We start from the raw sequence: 21,741 nt of genomic DNA, 5'->3' as shown, positions 1-21,741 counted from the left end.
TGCAGAAATAAGTGTAAAAATCTTGTAGACTTACATCATCCATCTAGTTTTTAGGGTTGTTCAAATACTTTCTTTAAGAGTTGTGGGTCAGATTTTGGTCTCTGCTATTTGCTATTTTGCACTGGTCTATCACAACCTCCCATATATAAACTTAATAATTTGAAGTTTTCAGGTTGAATTGAGTCAGATCACAGAATCATTTATGTTGGAGAAGGCCTTTATGATCAACAAGTCCAATCACAAACCTAATACTGCCAAAGTCCTCCCCTAATCCATGTCCCTAAGTACCACATCTATGTGTAGCTCCCCTCTGCAGGATGATTCCAGGCAGGTCTTGGAAATGCAGAATTGCTTTGGGTAAGACTCATCAACCAAAGGGAAAACAAGGCAATGACTTCTGCATCCTGATTACCTGGCATAATATATACAATATGATTTATATGGGCTGTAAGACCTTCAGGATATTGCAGTGTTCCCTTGAGGCAGGAAGTAGCCAATTCATTATAAAATAGCTCTGCTTAGTGCTTTTCTTCAAGGCTGGTTGAGTCTGTGGCAATTGAGAAATATGCATATGAACTATGCTGAGAACTGTACTTGGGAATCTATCAGGGTTTCCTGTCTCTTTGTTTATTAAAGATGACTTGCAAAGAGTCTTGGTGGTATTTGGGAACAGTCTTTTGATGATCTGCAGAAGACCTAGAATTATCTACTGCAGATCAGTCCAGAGAAAAATATGCTTGACCCTAAGATACAAAACAACAAACTTAATAAGTCATGAAAGGATTTCATTCTTCACCTACTTTAAAAGCAATGCAGCAGCTGCACAAACAGAATTCTGGCACAGTTGAAGAACATCACCTGGAGGTGAGCAAGCCAGTGTTTTTCTGTTTCTTGCATCTAAGCACCTTTCAACTAAACTCTAACTTCCAAGAAATAATTACTGATTCAAAAATTCTCTAGCAGAAGCAAATCTTACCTATAATATACTTTAAGTACAATATGAATGTTTCATTTAGTGAACAGATAAGTTCTTATGGCAGAAAATGGCCAGTTAATCACCTTCTGCCCCAAGTTCCAAGAAAGTGCAGAGCAGTTTTTTTGACAGATGAACTGCATTTCCTTCTGCTATATGCACAAAGAGCTGTTATATTAATTCCCTCTCAAATTGTCCAAGTCAAATATTATACTTGAGCAATAAATAATAAAACGGGTGCTTGTGGCCACTATAATGTTTAGGTAGCACACTTCAGAATGGAAGATTTGCTATTTGCATTCCAGGCATAGCCTTGTCTTCTTTTTTTTTTTAAATAACAATGGCTTTGATCAATGGGCCAGGAAATCTTGTTTTCTTAGCTTTTGACATTGGCATTGGCTTATACAGTTGTTGGAAATCATCAAATTCTGAATGTATATTTGCCTTGATTTCTACTGGGTTTCATAGAATATCCTGTCTTGAAAGGGGCCCACATGGATCATCCAGTCCAACTCTTTAGTAAATGGCCCATATGGGGATTGATCCCACAATCTTGGTGTTATAAGTCCCATGTTCTTATCAGCTGAACTGAGTTTGTTGGTTACTTAGCACAAACAGCAATTGATGCCTATTTTGGCTACATCCAAGCAGTCTGCTGCACAAAATAAGCTGGCAGTTGTTTGTGCATCAGTGCATGCCTAGGAATATGTTGCACGCCAAGTGCATAAGTTTGGATCTTTTTCAAGTGTAACAAATCTAGTAGGTCATCTTCCTAAGGAACTAGAAATTATTTCCATGGCAAATGATAGAGATTCTCTTCTCTTTGTAAGAGGAAAACGAGGAGATAATTGGTAATATGAAAATGGAAGCGCTTGATTTAAGTGGGTACATTAACAACACAACAGGTTGGCCTAGATTACACTCTCTACTACTCTATTTTAAAACCTGAACTGAGCAGTTCTACAAAAATCAGCTTTTAGTTTGATGAGATCTGAGATGACTATCTGAGACTAATTATTGGCTAGAGCAGCAGTCTGGTTTTTTTTAGGGCTGAAGACTATACAGCTTTATTTTATTACACTGGACAAAATAGTTGTGAAACAGCTTCAGATTATCATGTAATGACCTTTGTAAAAGATTTTGAAAAAGAGTGTAATTTTTCAAAATTTGGAAGGCCAATCTTCAATTACTTCCTTAGTCTCTTCATCTTTGGTACCATAATTTCTATTAAAGAAGTTAGGCAATATCCTGTATTAGTTGGGCAATATCCCATGTTTCTTAGTGCAAAAATCCATTACTTCTTACTACACAGCCAGGGCCTTTGCATGTGGTTAGGATATATAGTTTCATGGTGTAGTTGGGTAGATTACAAAGCTTGTGTAACCTCTGGAACAACTTCTTGAGCTAATACATATTGTCCAAAAATGTTGTTCCTGTGGCTTGGAGGCTGAGTTCTTTGGGTTTTTTTTATTCTTACATGAGGTTCAGCAAAGAAGTGTTTTCCACCTTCCTTGACTGAAGAAACCAGAATGTAGACAGTGATATGCCAGTATTTTCATTTTCACTGAAAAATCTGTGTTTGCAATAAGTCAGGAAAGCAGGACAAAGCAAAAATATTTGTCAAAAGTAAAAATGGTAACACCTCTTAAACCAAGGAAAAGCAGGGGTCTGCACGTACCAATACTCCTCCCTTTTTTTCATGAAAAAAGAGCATGAAGACCACTGTTGCCCTTTAGGCAGGAATCGGAAGAAAACATTTGTGCAACTTTCTGTAGAAATCCATCTCGCCAACTACTTTTACTTCATGTAAAAGAGTACTACTTTGCTTTTTTGGCTAAAGATGTGTTGGCTGTGACATTTGCTAATGGTCTTAGTAATGGTCTTAGCATTGAGAGACTGTTTCATGCCAGCAAATGGAACAGGGTACCAAATATCTGTGCCTTACAGTACAAATTGCCACGAAGCAGTGAAATCCACATTTACACATGTGATTTACCTGAAGCTGATTTAGGTGTAGGAAAGAGAGGAACTCTTTGGTATCTTTATTCCTCTCCTTGATGCCCAGAGTATGGGTTGGAGAAGGAGGAAAAGCAAATGAGGAACTAACTTTCTTCATTTAACTTTCCCTTACCTCTGATGTATGACAGGGAGATAGAAGAGGACAGGAATTGCAAATTGCTGATATTTATTTTTGTTAATTAAGTGCAATGGGAGCAGCTAAAAACGACTTCCCATTGCACCTGATCTCTGTATAAACATAGCATATTATAGTGCCAGGCTGAAGGAACTTACATCAAAAAAGAAATGAAATCCAGCAGGATAAAGTAAATAATATAACATCAATGCAGGTTTATGGGGAAAAAAAATGTTTTCACTACTTCTGAAATAAAGGGAAACAGAAAAATATAAGGGGGCTTTAAGGTTGTCTCTTCCTCTTAGTTAGTCAAATAGTGGTGTGACCAAAGGCACAAACTGACCATAAAGGCACAGTTGTTTCCAGGCTCTCACTCTGAAATAAAACTCTATCAGGTAAAATAAAAAGGTTCCTTTCACCACTTGCTATATAACTAGGAGGATAATTCTCTGTAATCCATCCTCTTTAAAATGTAGGATTACATTAGCTGTGAACCATGTGAAAGCTCTCAGCAGAAGTGGGTTGGCAGAAAATAATTTAAAAAATGTTTCCAGGATGTGCAGGAAGATTAAAAACTATTATTGTCCGCCCTACATTTTTTCTTCTGAGTAGTACAGAAGAAAATACAGTTGCTGCAAGGACCAAAATCAGTTCTGCATAGGAATAAAAACTATTCCTTTCTGTTGGATAACAAAATGCAAACGAATGAATTCTGTAGACTCATTCAGAGTAACTGAAATATCTGCTGCAATGAAGGTGACAGTGCAAAATACATATCCTACCCTCGATTTGATTTAAACCATGATGTTTTCCTTTGTTAACAAGAAATGGTGCCTGAAGTACTCATCTAACACAGTTAAAACTTTAGGGCTTCAGGTGATGCTTTTAACATTACACTTACCTACTAAAGCCTTTACAGTCTTCAGCCTGGGGTTTTCTCTGTGCCTGGCTCTGAAATCACATATCTGCACACAGTGTGTCCCCTTTCTGGCATTTCTGGAGAGAAAGTATTATGCTTTCAACACAGAAATTTATCTTTTGCCAACTTGTAATAGTCTTTGCCAAGGCTATTTGACCTTGCTGTCTCTTTTAATAATTTTCCTATTACCTTATCTGAACTAAAAAATAAACCAGAGTATTTTTAATTGTAATAGAAGGCCTGGGAAACAGTGTGCTTGCCAGCGTGTCTTTCCCTCTTTATTCAGAGACTGACAAGCTGCAGAAGGACTGGGTAGGTGTGAATGGCAAGCAGAATTCAAACCATGATGACAGTAGTTTCTTTATTAGATCTATGATCGAAATAATATACTCTAAAAGATAAACCAAGGAGTAAATCCTGTTGCCTTAGTTGCTTGCATTGCTTGCCTGATTGTGAAAAAAAATTAATTCCACTCATATTTGCAGCATAAGACCTTTGAACGAAGGATATCTATGAATTTAGCAGGAGGCAAAAAGAACAGATTCCAGAAGAGTTTATGTAGCATCATGCTGAGGTCTGGAACTCTGCTCAGACACTGTCCAAGTTTTCTGGTGGAATATTAACTTGTTACTAATAGTCTTGGACAATCTTCTAAATTTTGGAATCATTGCAGGTGAACACTCTTAGCTGTGATTAAACACAGTGTGTCTTATAAGGAAATTATGTAATAGCTAATATCCTTTTCAGGTTATGAATAAGACTAGTAATTGTTTAAAGTAGATATTTTCATTGGACAGGATCTAATTTTTGAGGACAGAATTTTGGAAATATACAGGAAAATTGTGCCAATATTTAAACAGATGTTTTCAGTTTTGTTTTCTAAATCTCAGTGATTTCTACAAAAGCAATTTTACATGTTGTGTAAACACCATTTAAGAAAGTAACAGTAATACTTAGATTTACACAGCACTCTGTGGGCAGTGGGCTGAGCACAAATTCCAGTACTGTCAGTGAATTGTGTTATGTAGGATCCTAGTCCCAAATGTTTTAAGTATTTTTCTGCAATTTTCTATGTAGCATACATTCTGCAATCCCCTAATTGATGTGACTTCTCTTTATAGTTTTTGTGGTGGGACAAAGCTGTAAGATCCTTGTCTCCTCCCAATGTATAGGGAAACATGAAACCAGCAACAAGATAAAAAAAAAATTACCATCATTGTAAAAGCACACATGATCAGCTTATGACTCCTGAGATTGCTAGTGCTTTAAGTTCTTTCAGTGTTATGGTTTTATTGTTGTTGAGGGTTAATGTGACCTAAGAAGGCACATGCAGTCTCTGGAGTACACTTTGGTTTTGGGTAATTTGCCACTATGGGCTTCACTGGCCCTTGCTTTGCTCACTCACATATAGTTTTAATTCTTCAGGAATGCACCTGTGTGCTTTCTAATGTGAATTCCTGAAAGCAGGTGCAAAAATGGGCTGATGCACTTACTCAAAAGTGCTTTTATCTTGTCTAACACCTAAAAAAAAAAATTAAGTTAAGCCCTGTGGAAAAAGGCACACACCTTTAGAGGTAGCAAATGTGCTACCCTTCAGTGCAAAATCTACAATATATTTATTGAATTGTGGAAGATATATGAGCTGCCAGACACCAGGTCAAAGAGGAGTGGTGTTAATAGTGTTTACTGAAGCCTCTTTATCTTTTTGTCTGTTTTTTAAGAGTAATTTGAGTTTTGTGTGGAGAAGCTCTATATGCACCGAAACCACTTTTGAGGTGGTGGTTGCAATCATCTATGATTAGTAACTTCTACCAGGAAGGAGAATTTCAGTATTCATTGAAGAAATAAATAGCTCAAACTAAAAATGACTGAGCAGAACAGGACAAACCAACTGGAAAAATTTTGCAAGAGGAGAAAAGCTGGGTGAAGGAAAAGAGAATGAGAAGAAAACGAGGAGCAACTGAATAGAGAAGCCCTTCTCTGGGCTCCCTGTTCCACCTAATCTCAGTCTGTTAGTCTATTAGTCTCAGTTTAGTTCTACCAGAAGCCACAGGCAGTCTTTGCCCACATCAATTTTCTTGCAGCCCTGCTGGGCTAAGGTAAGCTGCTCAGTTGCAGCCTGTTTGGTAGCCCTGTGTCCTTGTGGAGGCAGGCGTGTAACCTTGGCCAGAAGAGCTCTTAGCATACCATCTGTGGTAGCAACAGTACAGCCTCTGACACTTTTTAAAAATATGGAATTCTTTTCCGTTCCTTGAGCAGATTTACAGCTTTTCCTTCTCCTTAACGCGACTTTCTTACACAGCTGTCTTGCTGACAGTGCTTGGATTCATGGATAGCGAGGTTGCTATCAGACAACCCTTACAGAAAACTCTATTCCCCAACTCTAACAGAATGGCTACTTATATATCTGCTGTGGGAGAAGACATTCTGTAGTCTCTGAGCAGATGGGACTTCTGAAGAGGATTTAAACTTAGTTTGGAGCTCAACAAAATTGCTGCTCAGGTCTTTGCCATTTTTTTTTGGCTGTGTGCCCTTGCTGTGATTTGCTTCAGTTGTACATAATTTTCTAATTTCTGCCATGATCCTTGCTGGCACTCTGCATGTATTTTGCTTCAGTTTCCTGCTGCCTTGGTTTTCCTATTAGGTTTTCCTTGGCACTTTGCCCTAACCACTAGGTCTAACTGTTTTGCTATCTAAAACTTATCACTTGTTGAAGAAGGGGAAAGGAGATTCCTTAGTTTGTTGTTTTCCATACTGCATGCTTGAGTCAGTACCAGTTCCAAGACTGGCCCCAATGCATAATTAAATACTTTAAAAACCAGAAATAATAGCTTTTTGATGCTAGCCCAAAATTTCATGTTATTTGTGCTAATGGTGCACTCATGGTCCTCAAGAGGGCTGAAACGTGTAGATCACCTAAGATCTGAAAACCTTAGGAGGCTTCCAGAAATATTTGCTTTTGTGCCTGAGTGCATCACGAGCACAAATAATATAATCCTTAAAACATCAGTGTAGGGGAGATGAGTTCTCTATTGCTATTGTCAAGGAACTGGTAGGAAACAACTTCAAAGGGATTAAATTGTTTGGCCATGGTCAAACCAGATGCCTTTTGTAAAAGTGGGGGAGAACTGACTCATGATTCCTAGATGCTTGAATTCTAGTGAGGGTTCAGACACTGTAGTGTTGGAGTACCTAACTTAGGTTGTAAATCCTGTTTCAGTAATTTAACTACAGGGCTACCTGATGCCACACTGTTTTCAATGAGGTACTGGTCATTCCTGACCTTTTGCTGTCCCAGCATTAAGCCTCATAATGAACAGAACTGGGAAACAGCTAAAGTTTAGCAAAATTTGTGCAGTTTATAGAGCTTTGAAAGAAAAAAATATAGCATGCTATTACACAATCTGAAAACTTGAAATTCAGGAGAAAACTGTTGGAGAAGCATAACAAAGTTTATTATTTCAAAGGAAGCTTAGCCAACATTACAGGAAAACAAAAACCTGCCTGAGTTTCCTAGAGGAGTGTATTATGGAAGAGCAACTGCTCCCTGGATAACAGTCAAGATTATGACTTAAGAAGATAATATGCAGCTGCAGATTCTCGTATCTTAAGACAGACCATTACCTTTGAAACACAGAGAACTGTGGGATACAAATCAGTTATTAACAAAACATGGCAAATTAACAGGGAAGGAGTGCTTTCTCTTCTCCCATAATGAAAGAATCTACCACTGAGAATTAAACTGGTGATTAAAAACCTCCTACACATGAACAGCCTGGTTTTAAATCCAAGACAATAGATTGCAGGCAACACTTTGGATCTGAACATGCTTTTATTAAATGCTTTGTCATATAAATAACACTTGCAGAATTAAATGCTTGACCTATAGTTCTTTGTGTTTTCTGTCTTCTTGATGATATTGCTAGTCTGTAATATAATCAACTATCCATCAGGGTCCAGTCTTTTCCAGCTTCACCCTGTCTAACTGTGGACCTATGAAAGCACATGCAGGCATGCACATGCACCCTCTTGGGCTGGTAAGAACCCAGATTGAAGGTAGGCTGGAGAATCTTGCAGTAAAACCTTTGCTTTTTCCTTCCTGGCTTTCATATTTCAAAGGAAAGAAAAAGAAAGGCTTGAAAGTATATTTGTTTCTGTTAGCATAGGTAAAGGCAGACCCAGGGCACTTCAGCCTGCATGTTTGCTGAAGCCAAACATGGTAGGGAACAATAAGCTGCTCTGTGGTGCTCCTTGCTTTGCACACTGAGGAGAAACTTGGCACAAAGAAGAGTCTGACCTATGAATCTGACAGTAATAACTGTGTGGTTGTTTAGTTTCTTGCCATTAGGTTGATATTGAAAGTTGGCAGCATAGAGACAGGGACATTTTCAGTCCATTCATGCATTTTTCAGTCCTCTTCTTAGCCTGTATACTTACATTACAGTTTAAAAAAAGTTAATTTTGATTAATTCCTGTTTTCTTTTAATCTCTTGTGAGTGCCAGTACACATAAGCTGTGCTTGTGATTTCAAACATGAAGAAAAAAAAATACATACAGATGACAAATTATGTATCCTCAGTTTACCCTATGATGTTTTTGCCAGTGATTTTCCTAAGAAACAGGCACACTAATGTTACATATCAGTAGCTTCTGTGGGCAAACAAGGACATAGGTAAAAACATCTATGTTGCAGTTGCATTAACCATGAAGATTCCCTTTTTTTTTTTCTTTTTCCCCACTCTTTTAGACCTTCTGGCTTCTTTTCCCAGAACAGAAAGAAGAGTGCTGGTTGGATTTTTATGTTTCCCATTGCTTTTCTTTTTAGCTTACTCTTTGTAGCTGTCGTGTTTTGAGTTTTTCCATGTACATCAGTACTTCCTGCTGTTAATTTCATTTTTTAAATGAACCAATAGTTCTTTGTGTAAAATGAAATGAGGATGCTGCATGTGGTTAGACTTTTCAAAGGGAACAGAGATTCCTGTTTAATATTAGATGTTACAATGTTTTTATATTCTGTTATGTAGATACTTCTTTAGCGAGTTTGCCAAAAGAAACTACGATAGTGTTTCCTGAGATGCTGCAAATAATTCAATTGTCCCACCATTCGTTACCTTTTTTGTGGCACATCTGAAAGCATGCCACACAATTGCTTAGACTACTTCTGCTTTCACTAGACTGACTTGTTTGGAAAGAGAGTAGGTTTTGAAAGTGTCCTTGCAGTCCTTGTTTTTATGATTCAACAAAAATAACTTTTTTTACAGCTGTTCTTCTTTCAAAGATGTTCATGGAGAAGTCAGCAAAGGTTCTGGACTGCTGTGGTGTCCCAGTCAAGCCTATGTTCAGCATGTTTTAGCTATGAATTTAGCTTTTGACCTGAAACATGTAGTATCTCACTCTGTGATTGTGAAGTTCTTGGAACAGTATCTCCAGGATACCTTGAGCTCTGCTCCATCTTGATTTATGTGCACCTAATTTCTCTGATCTTAGATTACAGACTTCTTTGTTCAGAGAATGTCATCATGTTCTGAACATACTTGGAGCCTGACGATTAATGTGCAGACTAGATCTGCTTGATCTTTAACACTTTCAGTAAATTATAACAAGCAGAAGTTGAGCAGAAACTGTGCTTTCTCTTCTACATTACATTAATCAGGAGATTTTTAATGCTAACAGTGTTGTCATCTGTGTTCATTGGAACTGCTTCAGTTATGTCTCTTAGTGGTGAACTTAGTGCTGCTTTCAAAGATAAGCAAGGAGTTTCCTTTATGTAATTTTTTCATTACAATGATCTATGTATGTAATTTTAAAGAGCATTTAAATTATACTAAAATTTAGTGGCATTTTGGCACCTATCCACTATAGAAGCCTAGAAAAATTTAAATATGGAAGAATAAACCAAGTGCACTAATTTATAACCTAATGACATTCTCATGCTCTTCATTTTGCCCAGTGTTCATGATTTAGTAATTTGCTTCTATTTGCATTTTCAAAGGAAGCCTGTTTACGTTGACCATACTATAATGTTTAACCATGAAGACTTTATGGGTATTTGTTTCTTTGTTTTGTGGCATGAAGTTTGTACATGTACTTCTGCCTCTCAAGATATTTTCAAACAGTCCATCAATTCCATTAACTTTATTTTCTTAAACCTCTCCTTCAGGCTGTTAATAACTAACTTTCTGGTTTTTTAATCACTTTTCTGAAAGCTGTGTGCCCTGGTCATATCCTTGGTTTGGTCCCCTTGTGCGGATTTGGAACTTAATTACTGTATGTTATGGTCACTGCCAACAGCTTAGTCAATTGCTTCCTGAAACAATTCAGTGCCAAGTCAAGTATCAACTCATAAATTCTTGTGCACATGTAAAATAGCAAGACACATTTTTCCATATTTTGTTCTCCTGAGATGTCGCTTACGCAATATTTGTGCTGTTGAAATTACACATCATTATTGTACAAGTAGACTGTGTCACCTTCCACTATTACTAGCTAAAATCCTGAGCTTCATTTCATCCCTCTCAATCCAGAAAAAAGCCTTCCTGCTGGCCACAGTTAGGTAGCTGAGTTTGCCCTACTCCATTTTTATGGCATGTTGTGGATGAAACTGGAATGTACTGATCCCTGGCAAACTTGAGTGAGTCCAGGACAACCTTTGATATCTCTACAATCTTTAGCAGAGGAATTCTAAAGCTGCTTTAATTTACCTTAGAGATATAGATTTATCCCTGAGACCCTGTTTATGGAATCAAAAGAGTGTTTCAGCTACACTCTTTCTCAGCAGAGACAGAAATATCACAAAACCCAGTCTGCTCAAAATTTCCAGACTGACATGTTTTAGGTGCCCCTCTGATTTAAAGCATCGTGATAGAGTATTCCTGTATTAGTATTTTGATGTATAGTCTGTATGCATTGAAATAAGTGTTGGGAAGATATGAGAGCAATGACAAATCTCACATCCTTGAGAGATTTGTTGAGAGGTGCCTTTTATCCTCTAATATTATTAGACTAAGTGAACTTTTGTGGAGCTTGTAACAGCTGGTTACACAGCTAACAAGGAATTGCTGTATATCCTAGTTCTGAGCAAGGAACAAAGGTTACTAGAAGATTAATTTACACATGATGCAGCATGCACTGAAGAAAGACGCTTTTGTAATAATTAGCTTCTCAGTCAAGAGTGTAGAGAGTGGAAAAAATGCAATGGTTGATTGTGCCAGCTGCACAGTTTCAAGCAGGCCCACTGATGATTGTGTCCCAGTCAGATGTTCCAATCGATCTAAAGAAGAATTATTTAAAAATTATGGTCTTCTACTGTGCATAGAACACAAACAGGAGCCTGTTAAACAGAATAATCCCCCACATCACAAGCTCTTGCAATATGTGTTATGGTTGCCAATTAAGTTGAGGTAGGACCTACACCCAGGCTGGGCAGGTGTTTCTTGTTGTCTCTTGCTGCCTGAGCTGCCAATGGTTTTATCAGGCCCCTGTAGAACCTGGTTCTGGTGCCAGGGGGGTCAGGAGGACTTTTGCTGTTGGCACATTTCCTTTTGACTCCTATGGAGCATGACTTTGGCACTCTATTCCAAACTGCCTGACTTATCCAGTGGAAACACAGCACATTGAGCAGCAAATTAGAATTTCAATAATTTAGCAGTAAGTATTCATAAAGAAAGGTGTTATAACATATGAGCTGCTTTTTTTCCAGACTGTGCAGGTTCATAGCAAATTTGCAACATTAGGATCATACAAGAGTGCAGAAATGCTGGTGCAGAGTTCTTCTTCTCCCTGTACCATTAATCAGATACCTCATCACAGATGAGGTATCCTGATTTATTTCAGGATGTGTTTTCCTGTAAGGAATTAGCCTGTGTTGTTTCTGGTCTCACATTTGGGTGACACATGCATACCAGTAGGTCACAGTAAGGGACAGAGCTACTAGCAACTTTCCTGACATTGTAAGGGTTGGGTAAGCTTAGTTGAAAGTAAGCTTAGGTGAAACATGGTCATCCAAACAAGTGGATAACTGAGGGGTTTTGAGAAAGAGGCATCACTCAGGAGTCAGTCACGAGATGCTGAGTTGGTGGTCGCAGGCAATTCATGGTTGTGCTCAGAGAGCCTTCAGGAGTGCAAAAGAACAAGAGGCAAGGGACACAGGCTGCAACAGGAGACATTCTGATTAGGTAGAAGGAGAAATAAATTATGGGGAGGTCAAGCACAGAATGGGTTATCTAGAGAGGTTGTGAGACTTCTATCGTTGGAGATACGCAAAACTTAGTTGGACAAGGACCTGAAAAACCTGATCTGACTTTGAATTAGTAGCTAACTTTGAAGTTGGTGCTGCTGTGAAAGAGTTGAACTTCAGAGGTGACTTCCAACATAAATTATCCTGTCATTATATATTGTATCTGTGAGCTGGGAATGAAGAAAGGTCATCAACAGAGCTTAAAAGATCATTTTTGCTCTCAGTGAGCTTTAGACCCTGCAGAATTCCACAGAGCAGTCAGTGCCCCAGACAGGGGAAAAATGTACATTTTTGTAACTGTGATTTTTATTGAGACACTGGTTTCCAGAACTGATGAATGTGATAGGTCATATATATTGACTCTGATTCCTGCCAGAATCTGTCATCCCAGGACTCCAATTTTGTGAAAAAATCTACCATCAAGCCTTTTCATATTGACAAAGAAGGTATTTCTGTGGTAAAGAAAGGAATGGATTTAAGTTGTAGGGTTTTAATTTGATAAATGTTTATTGATTTTAAAGCCAGAATCTCTGGTCCTTAGAAAGTTTAGAGGAAGTCTTGTTTTGAGACAGGCCCCTTTTTAATGTCTGTCAACTTTTCCTAAATAAGGATTGGGTTCAGTAGCCTTTTGCTTGAGAGGGGTCTGGGTGAAAATTGAGAAATTTCTCAGAATTTGTTCCATACAGAATAATCTTTCCAGGGGGTTTGCTCTGCTACCTGGAATGATTTCTTAATCTTCACTGTATAGGAGAGTTTATCCAGCTGTTCACTTCAGAGCAAATCAACTTTATCAGCACTTTATTATTATTTGCCTTCATGAGTTTTCAGTTTATCTGATTTTAAAGTAGCTACTACTACAATTCTTTGCTTTACAGCTGTAATGTTAAAAGGCCCAAAATTATGGTTTTTTTCCAAGAGAAAAGTGGATTTTTTGAGTGCTGAGGATTTTCTGATAGCTCTCTGATTATTTTGTAATAATATACTGTCTGGCATGTCAAGCCAGTCACGATAATCAGTAACAGCACAGCTGACTCATTTTGGCTGTGTAGAGCCATCATAACTGCAAAGTATCAAAACATTACCTGACAAGGTGAGCAGAGCCTTTCCTGCCACACTGACATGTGTGGCTGCTTTGTACTCTGAGTGAAAACCACACAATGAGAAGCTGCCAATGCACTGTAACTGATTGTTTAAAAAGCCCTGCATGGTTATGTTCATATCAGGGGCTGGCACCCCTTGTGAGTGAGCATTTTTCAAACAGCTGTCTCAAATAAATGTAAAAAGGTTACTAAAATACAGAACATTATTAGCCTCCGTGATTATTCCTAGTTGTGAGATACAGAGGCATGGATATGACGTTGTCCATGAGCATTATATCATAGTGACAGTTCCAAGATTTGTGAAAGCACTGTGGTCTTTCCTCTGTGCACATCTGATTCCCATAAATATTAACAAGAGTTATAGGCCATGTTTTTTGTGGTCTGTACTCTCAAGAGTTCAGATTTTGTAATGTTTGTGGACTTGTTGCCATCTTTTTTTGAAAACTGTTGTCTGATGTTTGTGTCTGATGTTACATTACAAATAAAAAAGAACACACAAAAGTCAGAGCAGCTCCAGAGAGCAACAAATATACAGGATAAAACATGATTTAAAAAACCCCCACACTTTACTACAAACACTTACTACTTCCTTGCACCACTTTCTGAATGACTTTTCCATGTACTTACCCAGCCCTGCTTTGAGCTACATTTTTTTTGCTTTGTAGAAGAAATAATTTGACTTCCATTTATTTAAGTGCGTAACCAAATGCGTTTAATTGTTTGAGTGTGCATGCATGGTCTTATAGAGTTAAATGATACGTTGGCCTGCTGTTTGGAAATGTCATGGTATTAATTATTATTTTCCATTAGGTTTCCTTTCTAATTTCAGTTTGTAAATCACTAATGACAGAACATTTTCTGTGAAGAGCTAATTGTGAATATTACCTTGAGTCAGGACATGGGAACGTAACATACACTGCAGTGCATCCAGTGTGCTGTTGTTGGCAGTACCAGTCAGGGGTGATATGTAGAAAGAACACATGAGCCCGACCACTTTTTGTTGTACTCCCCAGCCATCTACTGTCATGGGGCTAGGATCGCTCTATACCTGTTTTCTTTAGTGTTCATGACAGCAAGTTTGCAACCCGCTGTGTGAAAAATATATCATTAATCCACTATAATTATGGCCATCTTTAACACTAGCATTTTAAACACATATCAGAAATTCATTCTACTTTGGGTGTTAGCAACCCAGTACAAAATGATGGATCTTGTTCCAAGGACCCCGCTGTAGAATTTAAATGTCCTTGAGCAGACCCTCAAAGTTACAGAAACCTTTAGACCAGAAAGTGCTGATTGCCTATTTTTCAGTTCCTTTAGTGATGTTGATTACTAAACCTGAACCTAGTCTGGGGGTTTCAACATTACTTTTACATATATATGTACTGCACAGACTAATTCTAGAGCTCTTAATATTTTATAGCATTACACAGAGGTTTTGATGTCACTTTTCTAGGTAATGCAGCCTTATCATAGGGAAATCTGATGAACCTGCTGCTTAAGATAGGACAATCTGTTTCTGGATAAACTGGGGTCATTGCTTGAACAATTTGAGGTGCTTGTTCATTTTCCTATTTCTGGGGTTCAACATTTTCCTTTCAGATCTGTTTAGAGAAAATGTGCTGTTGTCAGAACACAGACAGATGTCAGATTAGACTTCACCTCCGAGGAAATGTTAACATGCTGAATGCCACAGCAGCTTTAGCCAAGACCTGTCTGTTGACACAGGCAAAGCCATGGTCCCTGGACACCTGGGGATTGTCCTCAGCGCTGTAGTTCCAGCCACCAAGGGACAAGCTGGCCTTGACATGTCCAGCCAAGAGAGTCCTCGTAGCTCTGAGGACACTGCCATCCCCCCTGCAGTCACCACAACCAATTTCTGTTTCACATTTCCCTCTTAACATCAGGATTTTTGTTCGGGTTGTGGGACTCCGTGATCTCCCTCTAGTGGGGATCTGGTGCGAACGCCAGGCTCTTCTGGAGAGACCTCGGAGACCGCGATCTCATTATTTGATCCTCTGGCTTTAAAATCCAAAGGCAAACCAAATGTGTAACAAAGCTTTTCATTTGTGATAAAATGCACACAACCAAGTAAATCCATGGGCTTAGTTCTAACAGGGAGCATTTGTATATCTAGAAGTTGTGTAGCTGTGGGCTACTTTCTTCCTCCCTCTCTCCCTTCCCTTTCCAAATGTCACTGTTTTCCAACACTTTTCTCTTCCCCCTCATCTCCCTCCCTTCTTTCTTCCCTTTCCAACTTCCTCCTAGTCTGCCTTCCATCTCTTTTTCTCAAACATGACTTCCCATATTATTCTGTGACACTTCACCACAACAGATTTTGTGTTAACTATCCAGTGTCTACTGCCTCCCATATATTCCTGCATTGGCTCCTTTGCTCTTTACCATCTCTTTCTTTCAACCTCACCCCTAAGGTGATCCTCAAGCCACTTTTCTCTGCTTGATTTTCTCTGTGTTTAACCTTTTCCAAAATCACTTCTACTCTTACTACTGACATTTGAATGGTTTGTCTTGGGAGGTAGTGTGTGAGACAAGTGGCATTGTGATAGTACAGTCAGTCAGTCTAATGTGTGTTTGGACAGCCTATGTCCATAATAATTCTCCTACCTTGGGAGAGAGCTGGCTGGCTGAGGAGCAGTGTTGGTGGATTTCATTAGCTGATATTATTTCAGTATTCAGATTGAGAGAGTTGTTAAATCATCATTAGTATAGTATATAATTCACACCTTTGATGTAGATTTTTGTAACTGGCTGTACATCACTTTATCTGCAACATTATCTGTTTTTTTTTCCTTGGTGTTCCTGATATTTACAATATGTATTATAAATAGTAAATCCACTTATCCCTGCATGCGCACACACAACATGCTGAGGCTTTTTTAATTGAGGTTAATTGCTGGTGTTTTTAATTACAAGGCATATTTCTCTATTGTTATGTTTGCACTGCTTTGTTTTAGCTTCATCTAATGCACTGGAACTCCACACTGTACAGCAGCATTGATGAGGCAGTAGGGAAGAAGCACGGCATAGCTATTATTGCTTTATTTGTGCAGGTAAGTCTCCTGTCTTCCACTTGTTATGATGCACTCTCATTTGTCTGAGGATAATGAGGTCCTTTCCATGTTATTTAATTTTTAATGATTTCATGAAAGAAAACAATGTATGACTGCCGGTATTCTGTTTGCAAGATATTTTTCAGTCATGTCTTCTATATGTGTGCTAAGCAATCAATTCTTGTTTAAACAGGATATTGGAAGTATGTTAGTTAAAGAAGGGATAATACATAGTTAGGCACCTTTCTGGGACTCTGGCTATAAGCGGACATCTAATCTTCATTCCTCTGAGAGCAGAATGAGGCTGTCAGGAGGGACAAGTGCCTCACTATCTCTGTCACGTATTTCTATTAATTCCTGGCTGGGTCTGCTGTTCAGGGGTTGAGGATATAGACAGAGGAGAGGAGGAAAGATTAAAGAAAAGGCCTACAAAGCCATTGGCACTGCTGAAAACTGGTATTAGAATTGTGCTTTCCTGAGCACGGGGACAAGTGTATTTCTTCACGCAGGACAAATGTGAGGTGGAGTCGTACCACTTCTTCAGAGACTGAGAGTGTTAACAAGAATTGCCAGAGACCCTCAGAAAAGCCTGCAATGAGGAGGCTTAAAGCTTCCTGGGGACAAGGTGGAATGAATTCTAGGAAGTTAGCACTATAATCTAATTGCTGTTGAAGGTTTTTCAAGGTCTGCACCTTATAAAGATTTTTAGTTTTAATCCTCAAACACCAGATTCTCATCTTCCTCATGAGAAATGGCAAACTGTTTTATTTAAATGGGTTTGGAGGAAGAGGTTTAAAGTTCATCCTTAGATCAAATGGATTTTCTTGCAGAGTGATATTATTAATTTGTCGTATTTCATAACGAGTTTATGAGTGCCTTTGAGCTTTACATCTGAATTTAAAGGTACATTGGTTAGTGCCTCAACACTCAGATAGAACTGCTAAAAATGGAAGTTAGAAAGTCTTCAGCTTTGTGTCCTAGAGGGCTGTGTGATAATTGCTTATGTAAGTCACCTTCTCATTCCAGCAGAGGTAACCTTCAAATCAGTTAGAAAGTTATATATAAGTTCTTAAATAAATTTGAAACTTCAATGATACATTTTCCATTTCTGGTCTGTCATCCACATCTGAACCACAGGGTTTGTAAGCATTCCAAAAAGGCTTCTTCATTAGCCAAGAGAGGCATAATTACCACTGACCAAGGAAAAATAATATTTAAGCTGTTTATTAAAGATACAGGGAGAGGAAATTTGGTGACTACTTTTTCTTGGTAAAGGCATGGAAAAATATTTTTTTTACCATGGTTCTCAAAATACATTATTTTAAGGTCAATGAAAATATTTTCACTGATTTAAGTGACAGCCCTTGGGGATTAATTTAGAAGCAGCATCTTTGAAGTGACTTCAATATCTTTTACGCACTTTGAAATGTTTGAAATTGAAATTCTGTTCTGAAACAAAAGAAAATGCTCTTAAATTCCTAGAAGTAACAAAGTACCTTTTGTTTCCTTCCAATGGCTACTGTGTCATTCTATTCCAAGAGAAACAAAAAGCAAACAAACTTTTGAGGGTCTAGCTCTCCCATTCTCCCTCATGCTGGTTTATTTCCTCACCTTGTATTTGTACACGTTGGCAAAGAAAGCAAGTGGAAGGCCATTCTGCCTCTTCTGATTTTGTTCTGAAAGTAAAGCTAGGATCCTGGAATGGGTGAATTGAGTCAGAAGCAGCTGAGTTCAGTGTGCAGAGTGAGCAGCGTCCATATAAAATTAGAATCTCTCATCTCAGTGTCTTTCTCTAGAGCCCCATCTCCTGTTCCTCACAGGCGTTCAGCAGAGGCAGTGCTGCAGCCTGCTTCCACTGGCACCATCCCAGAGATGCTGTGGGAGAGGGAATCTGCTGTTCTGTGCTCTGCAGGCTCGAAAAAACTCCCCTGAGCTTCAGAGATAACTTGGGCCAGATTTGCAATGCTATGGGAACAAATTCAAAATTTTTCTGTTATGCTTGTTCACTCTGTTCCTTTCTGTTTACTTTTCTGGCAAAAGCCAGTAAGGACAAACTGTATCCTTGGCATCTATATGCCACAATACTGCATGAACTTGACTCCACATAGAACAGGTGCTGCATAACAGGGTTAATAAAAACCTGCCAGACGTAATTTTGACTCTTCCTCTTGTTCTGTGAGTTTGTCTCTGCTTTAAAGTTATTTAAGCCCTGTTTACTTTTGGCTGGTGGTTTTATAATGATTTAATTTTTTGGAGTTGTCATGTATCAGTGTATTTGATTTACACAAGGTTATGTAGCTAAACTCAAAACAGCTATAGTACTTACTGTTCTGGTTGACCTGTGTTTTGCCTCACAGTTTCTGAAATACCAAGATACTGAAATTCACCTTTGCTTGCTGCATTTCAGATAGGAAAAGAGCATGTGGGCCTAAAGGCTGTAACTGAAATTCTTCAGGACATCCAGTACAAGGTAAGGCATTGTCTGAAGCAATGCTTCCTTTAATGACCAGAGAGAGAGTAAGCAAAGGGTCTGTAGGGAGTCAAGAGAAAGATTTCAGATGTGTCTGTAGTAAAACCTCATATAAAAGCCATCATTTGGTGGCCAGCATGAAAACCTCAGCATTTTATTCTGATAATATTATTCAGCTAATATATATTTTTAATACTTCTTTCCTTTTCTGGTGGCCAGAAAGTTTGATCTATACCAGTAACTGCTTGCAAGTCCTACCTTTTCAGTGATTTTCATGGAGTCAGTGTGAGTGCAAGCACTGCAACATGCTTAGTGAACACCAGCAGCCATGTCTCCAAACTTACCTGGTTTTAGTTTGTAGAGGAAAAAAACAGATGAAGTGAGCACCCATATTAACTTGCAGGGAAATCAGCAAAAACACAATGCCAACTTGTCAAGTGCATTATGTCTGGGGATTGTGGAGGACAGGTGGTAATCCTTGCAGGACTGAGAAGATTTGAGTGCTCTCCAAAATGTTGACACTATCTTAAATGACCTTGGGCAAGTTACTTTCAACTCTACTTCATGATCTGTAACATAGAAATAATCATACATTCCTTTGATTTTAAAAGGATTTTGAGTTGTATTGATGACACATATTTTTATTGGTCTGAAGAGATTACCATTCACTTCAGCAGATGCTGAAGTGCAGAAAAATAAGAAAGGAATTGAAATATTTTAGTCAAATCCTATATGTTAAACTTCAGGCATGATTTTTAATATTATAAACTCTTTCTTTATGAAAGTGTCAGAGAAAACAATAGTGTATTGAACTCTAATTTCATTACTGAGACAATATCCGAGCAGAGGAAGGTCATGAGAGGCCTCACCATTTTGTGACTGTGTTATTTCAAAGGGTCAGCTGTGCCTTTCAAAGGGTCAGCATCAAACACACTTTGGCATACATAACATTTTCTTGTATTAAATATGTGGGACCAGCATTATTTTATTAAGTGTTATCCATATCAGTTACATAAGCTCACTTTGGCCCTTGTTTTTTTAACTCTTTTTGTATGAAACCTGTGAATTTCGTATAGAGAATTTCAAGGCTGGGACCTTAAAGAAGTCCACGTGCTAAAGGCAGAAAGTTAACAGATTTCTGGGATAAGCCTAAAAATAAAATAAAAAATAGGATAAAAATATCTGTTTGTGTAGCTGCAAGGAGAAATACAATGATGATTAAATGGGTGCTCTTTGTGAGGTTGCTTTCCACAGGAATTCAAGTCTTAATGGTAAAAGAACGCAGAATGTGTTTTACCTCGGCATTCATCAGCATTTTAATTAGAAGCTAGAGGTGAGATTGACTTGTATTCCTTTTTTCAGGGAAAGTCCAAAACAATACCCTGTTTTAATCCCAACTCTTTATTGCCAGGTAGGTGCCTTTGCTTACTTTTGCACTTTTTTACTTTTTGTGTGTGGATTAATAGCTGATTGCAAGGGCTGAGACAATCCTAATCTAAAGCCTAGCCTAAACTGCAAGCCTGAGTGATCCCATAGGGTGGTAATGCATTTTTGTAATGCCCATCCTAACAGGGATACTGGTGAATTCCCATTGGGATTTACTGTAAATCTGCACCTTTGTTATGTGAGTGGGATGTGATTCTGTATCTGTACACTGCTGACAACACTATGGCTAGCTTTGTTGAGGATTTACCCACCCATCCAGAGAGATAGCTGTGCATATTCCTTTCTCTACTTGGGCATAAAATAGGAAGTGTAAGGCTACCCACTTAAGAAGGTAATTTTTTTGGCAGAATCAGAAGACAATGCCATTATGCAATGACAGTTGTATAGCAAAAAATGAGAAGGGACAAAGGGAGGCAAATTCAAACTTACTAAAAGCTAAAAATTAGAGAGTAACAATAAGAAATGTGACATTAAAAAAACCCCAAACTTTTCTAAAGAGAAATGTTTCTGCAAGGAATCCATTTGAGCTAAACTCTGTCATAGTGGCAAGATGAATCTTGAATTTTTCAAAGTAGCCCAGGTCTACATTAAACTATATTAATTATATCAAAAGAATATTGTTTAGGTTGCAAAGTCAAGTCTCAACAATTAGGAATTGCAGGAATTAAGGCAGCCTGTGCCTCTCATGCATATCCATTATGAAACATCACCCGATTGCATGACCATAAGCTGTTTTTTACAGGACCCTTGCCTCACAGTTCCTGCTTGATGCTGATCAAGTCACATAAAGAAAAATGCTCACAGGTCATCTCTAACTATGTGTTCCTCATTTTCCAGGTGCCCGACTTGAGATCATGGGGTCTGATTTGCAGAAGTGCTGAGTGCTTACACCTCCAAGAGAAGTCAATGGGAGCAGTGCTCTGACTGTATTATGTGCTATAGAAAGTTAAATACTCTGAGAAATCAGGTTCTAAGCATGTCATATTGAACACCTCAAATGAATAGATGCATTTGACCTCATCTTCTCTGCCTCAGTTCCCCAGCTGTAAATTGAGGGGATAATCTATCCTTCCTCACCAGTCAGGGGTATGGGAGGATAAATGAATTAATTTAAGCTCTCAGGCACTGGAGAAATGAGTGTGTTAGAAATATGAAAAATGAGAAAATATTCTAACAAGCAAGATTTCAATAGCATAGGAAAAATAATTCCAAATTCCTCATATTGTACTGAGAATTCTAAATAATATTATGTACTTTTCAAAACAAAATAATCTGTCTTTGCAAGTAAACGATGAAAGATTCTTTAGAAAAGACACACATGATCATGTGACAGCACTGTACCACAATGCATGCACAGGATGGGCTGAATTAATTCTTGCAGTTCTTAACTTT

The 21,741-nt window shown here is 38.3% G+C and overlaps 1 protein-coding gene across 1 annotated transcript in view; it reads left to right on the top strand.

Annotated features, from left to right (window-relative positions):
* The window catches only part of CA8 (carbonic anhydrase 8), a 48,548-nt gene that overhangs the window by 5,397 nt on the left and 21,410 nt on the right, over window positions 1-21,741 (top strand). The window contains exons 4-6 of the mRNA XM_064387189.1: window positions 16,338-16,433; window positions 18,841-18,903; window positions 20,266-20,314. Coding sequence (XP_064243259.1) covers window positions 16,338-16,433; window positions 18,841-18,903; window positions 20,266-20,314 — 208 coding nt within the window. The remainder of the gene's footprint in view (window positions 1-16,337; window positions 16,434-18,840; window positions 18,904-20,265; window positions 20,315-21,741) is intronic.

This window comes from Passer domesticus, chromosome 1 (genome assembly GCF_036417665.1).
Source record: "Passer domesticus isolate bPasDom1 chromosome 1, bPasDom1.hap1, whole genome shotgun sequence".
Classification (NCBI taxonomy): Eukaryota; Metazoa; Chordata; class Aves; order Passeriformes; family Passeridae; genus Passer; species Passer domesticus.
The sequence above is the reverse complement of the archived record's forward strand: the minus strand, read 5'-3'. Positions and strand labels throughout refer to the sequence as shown.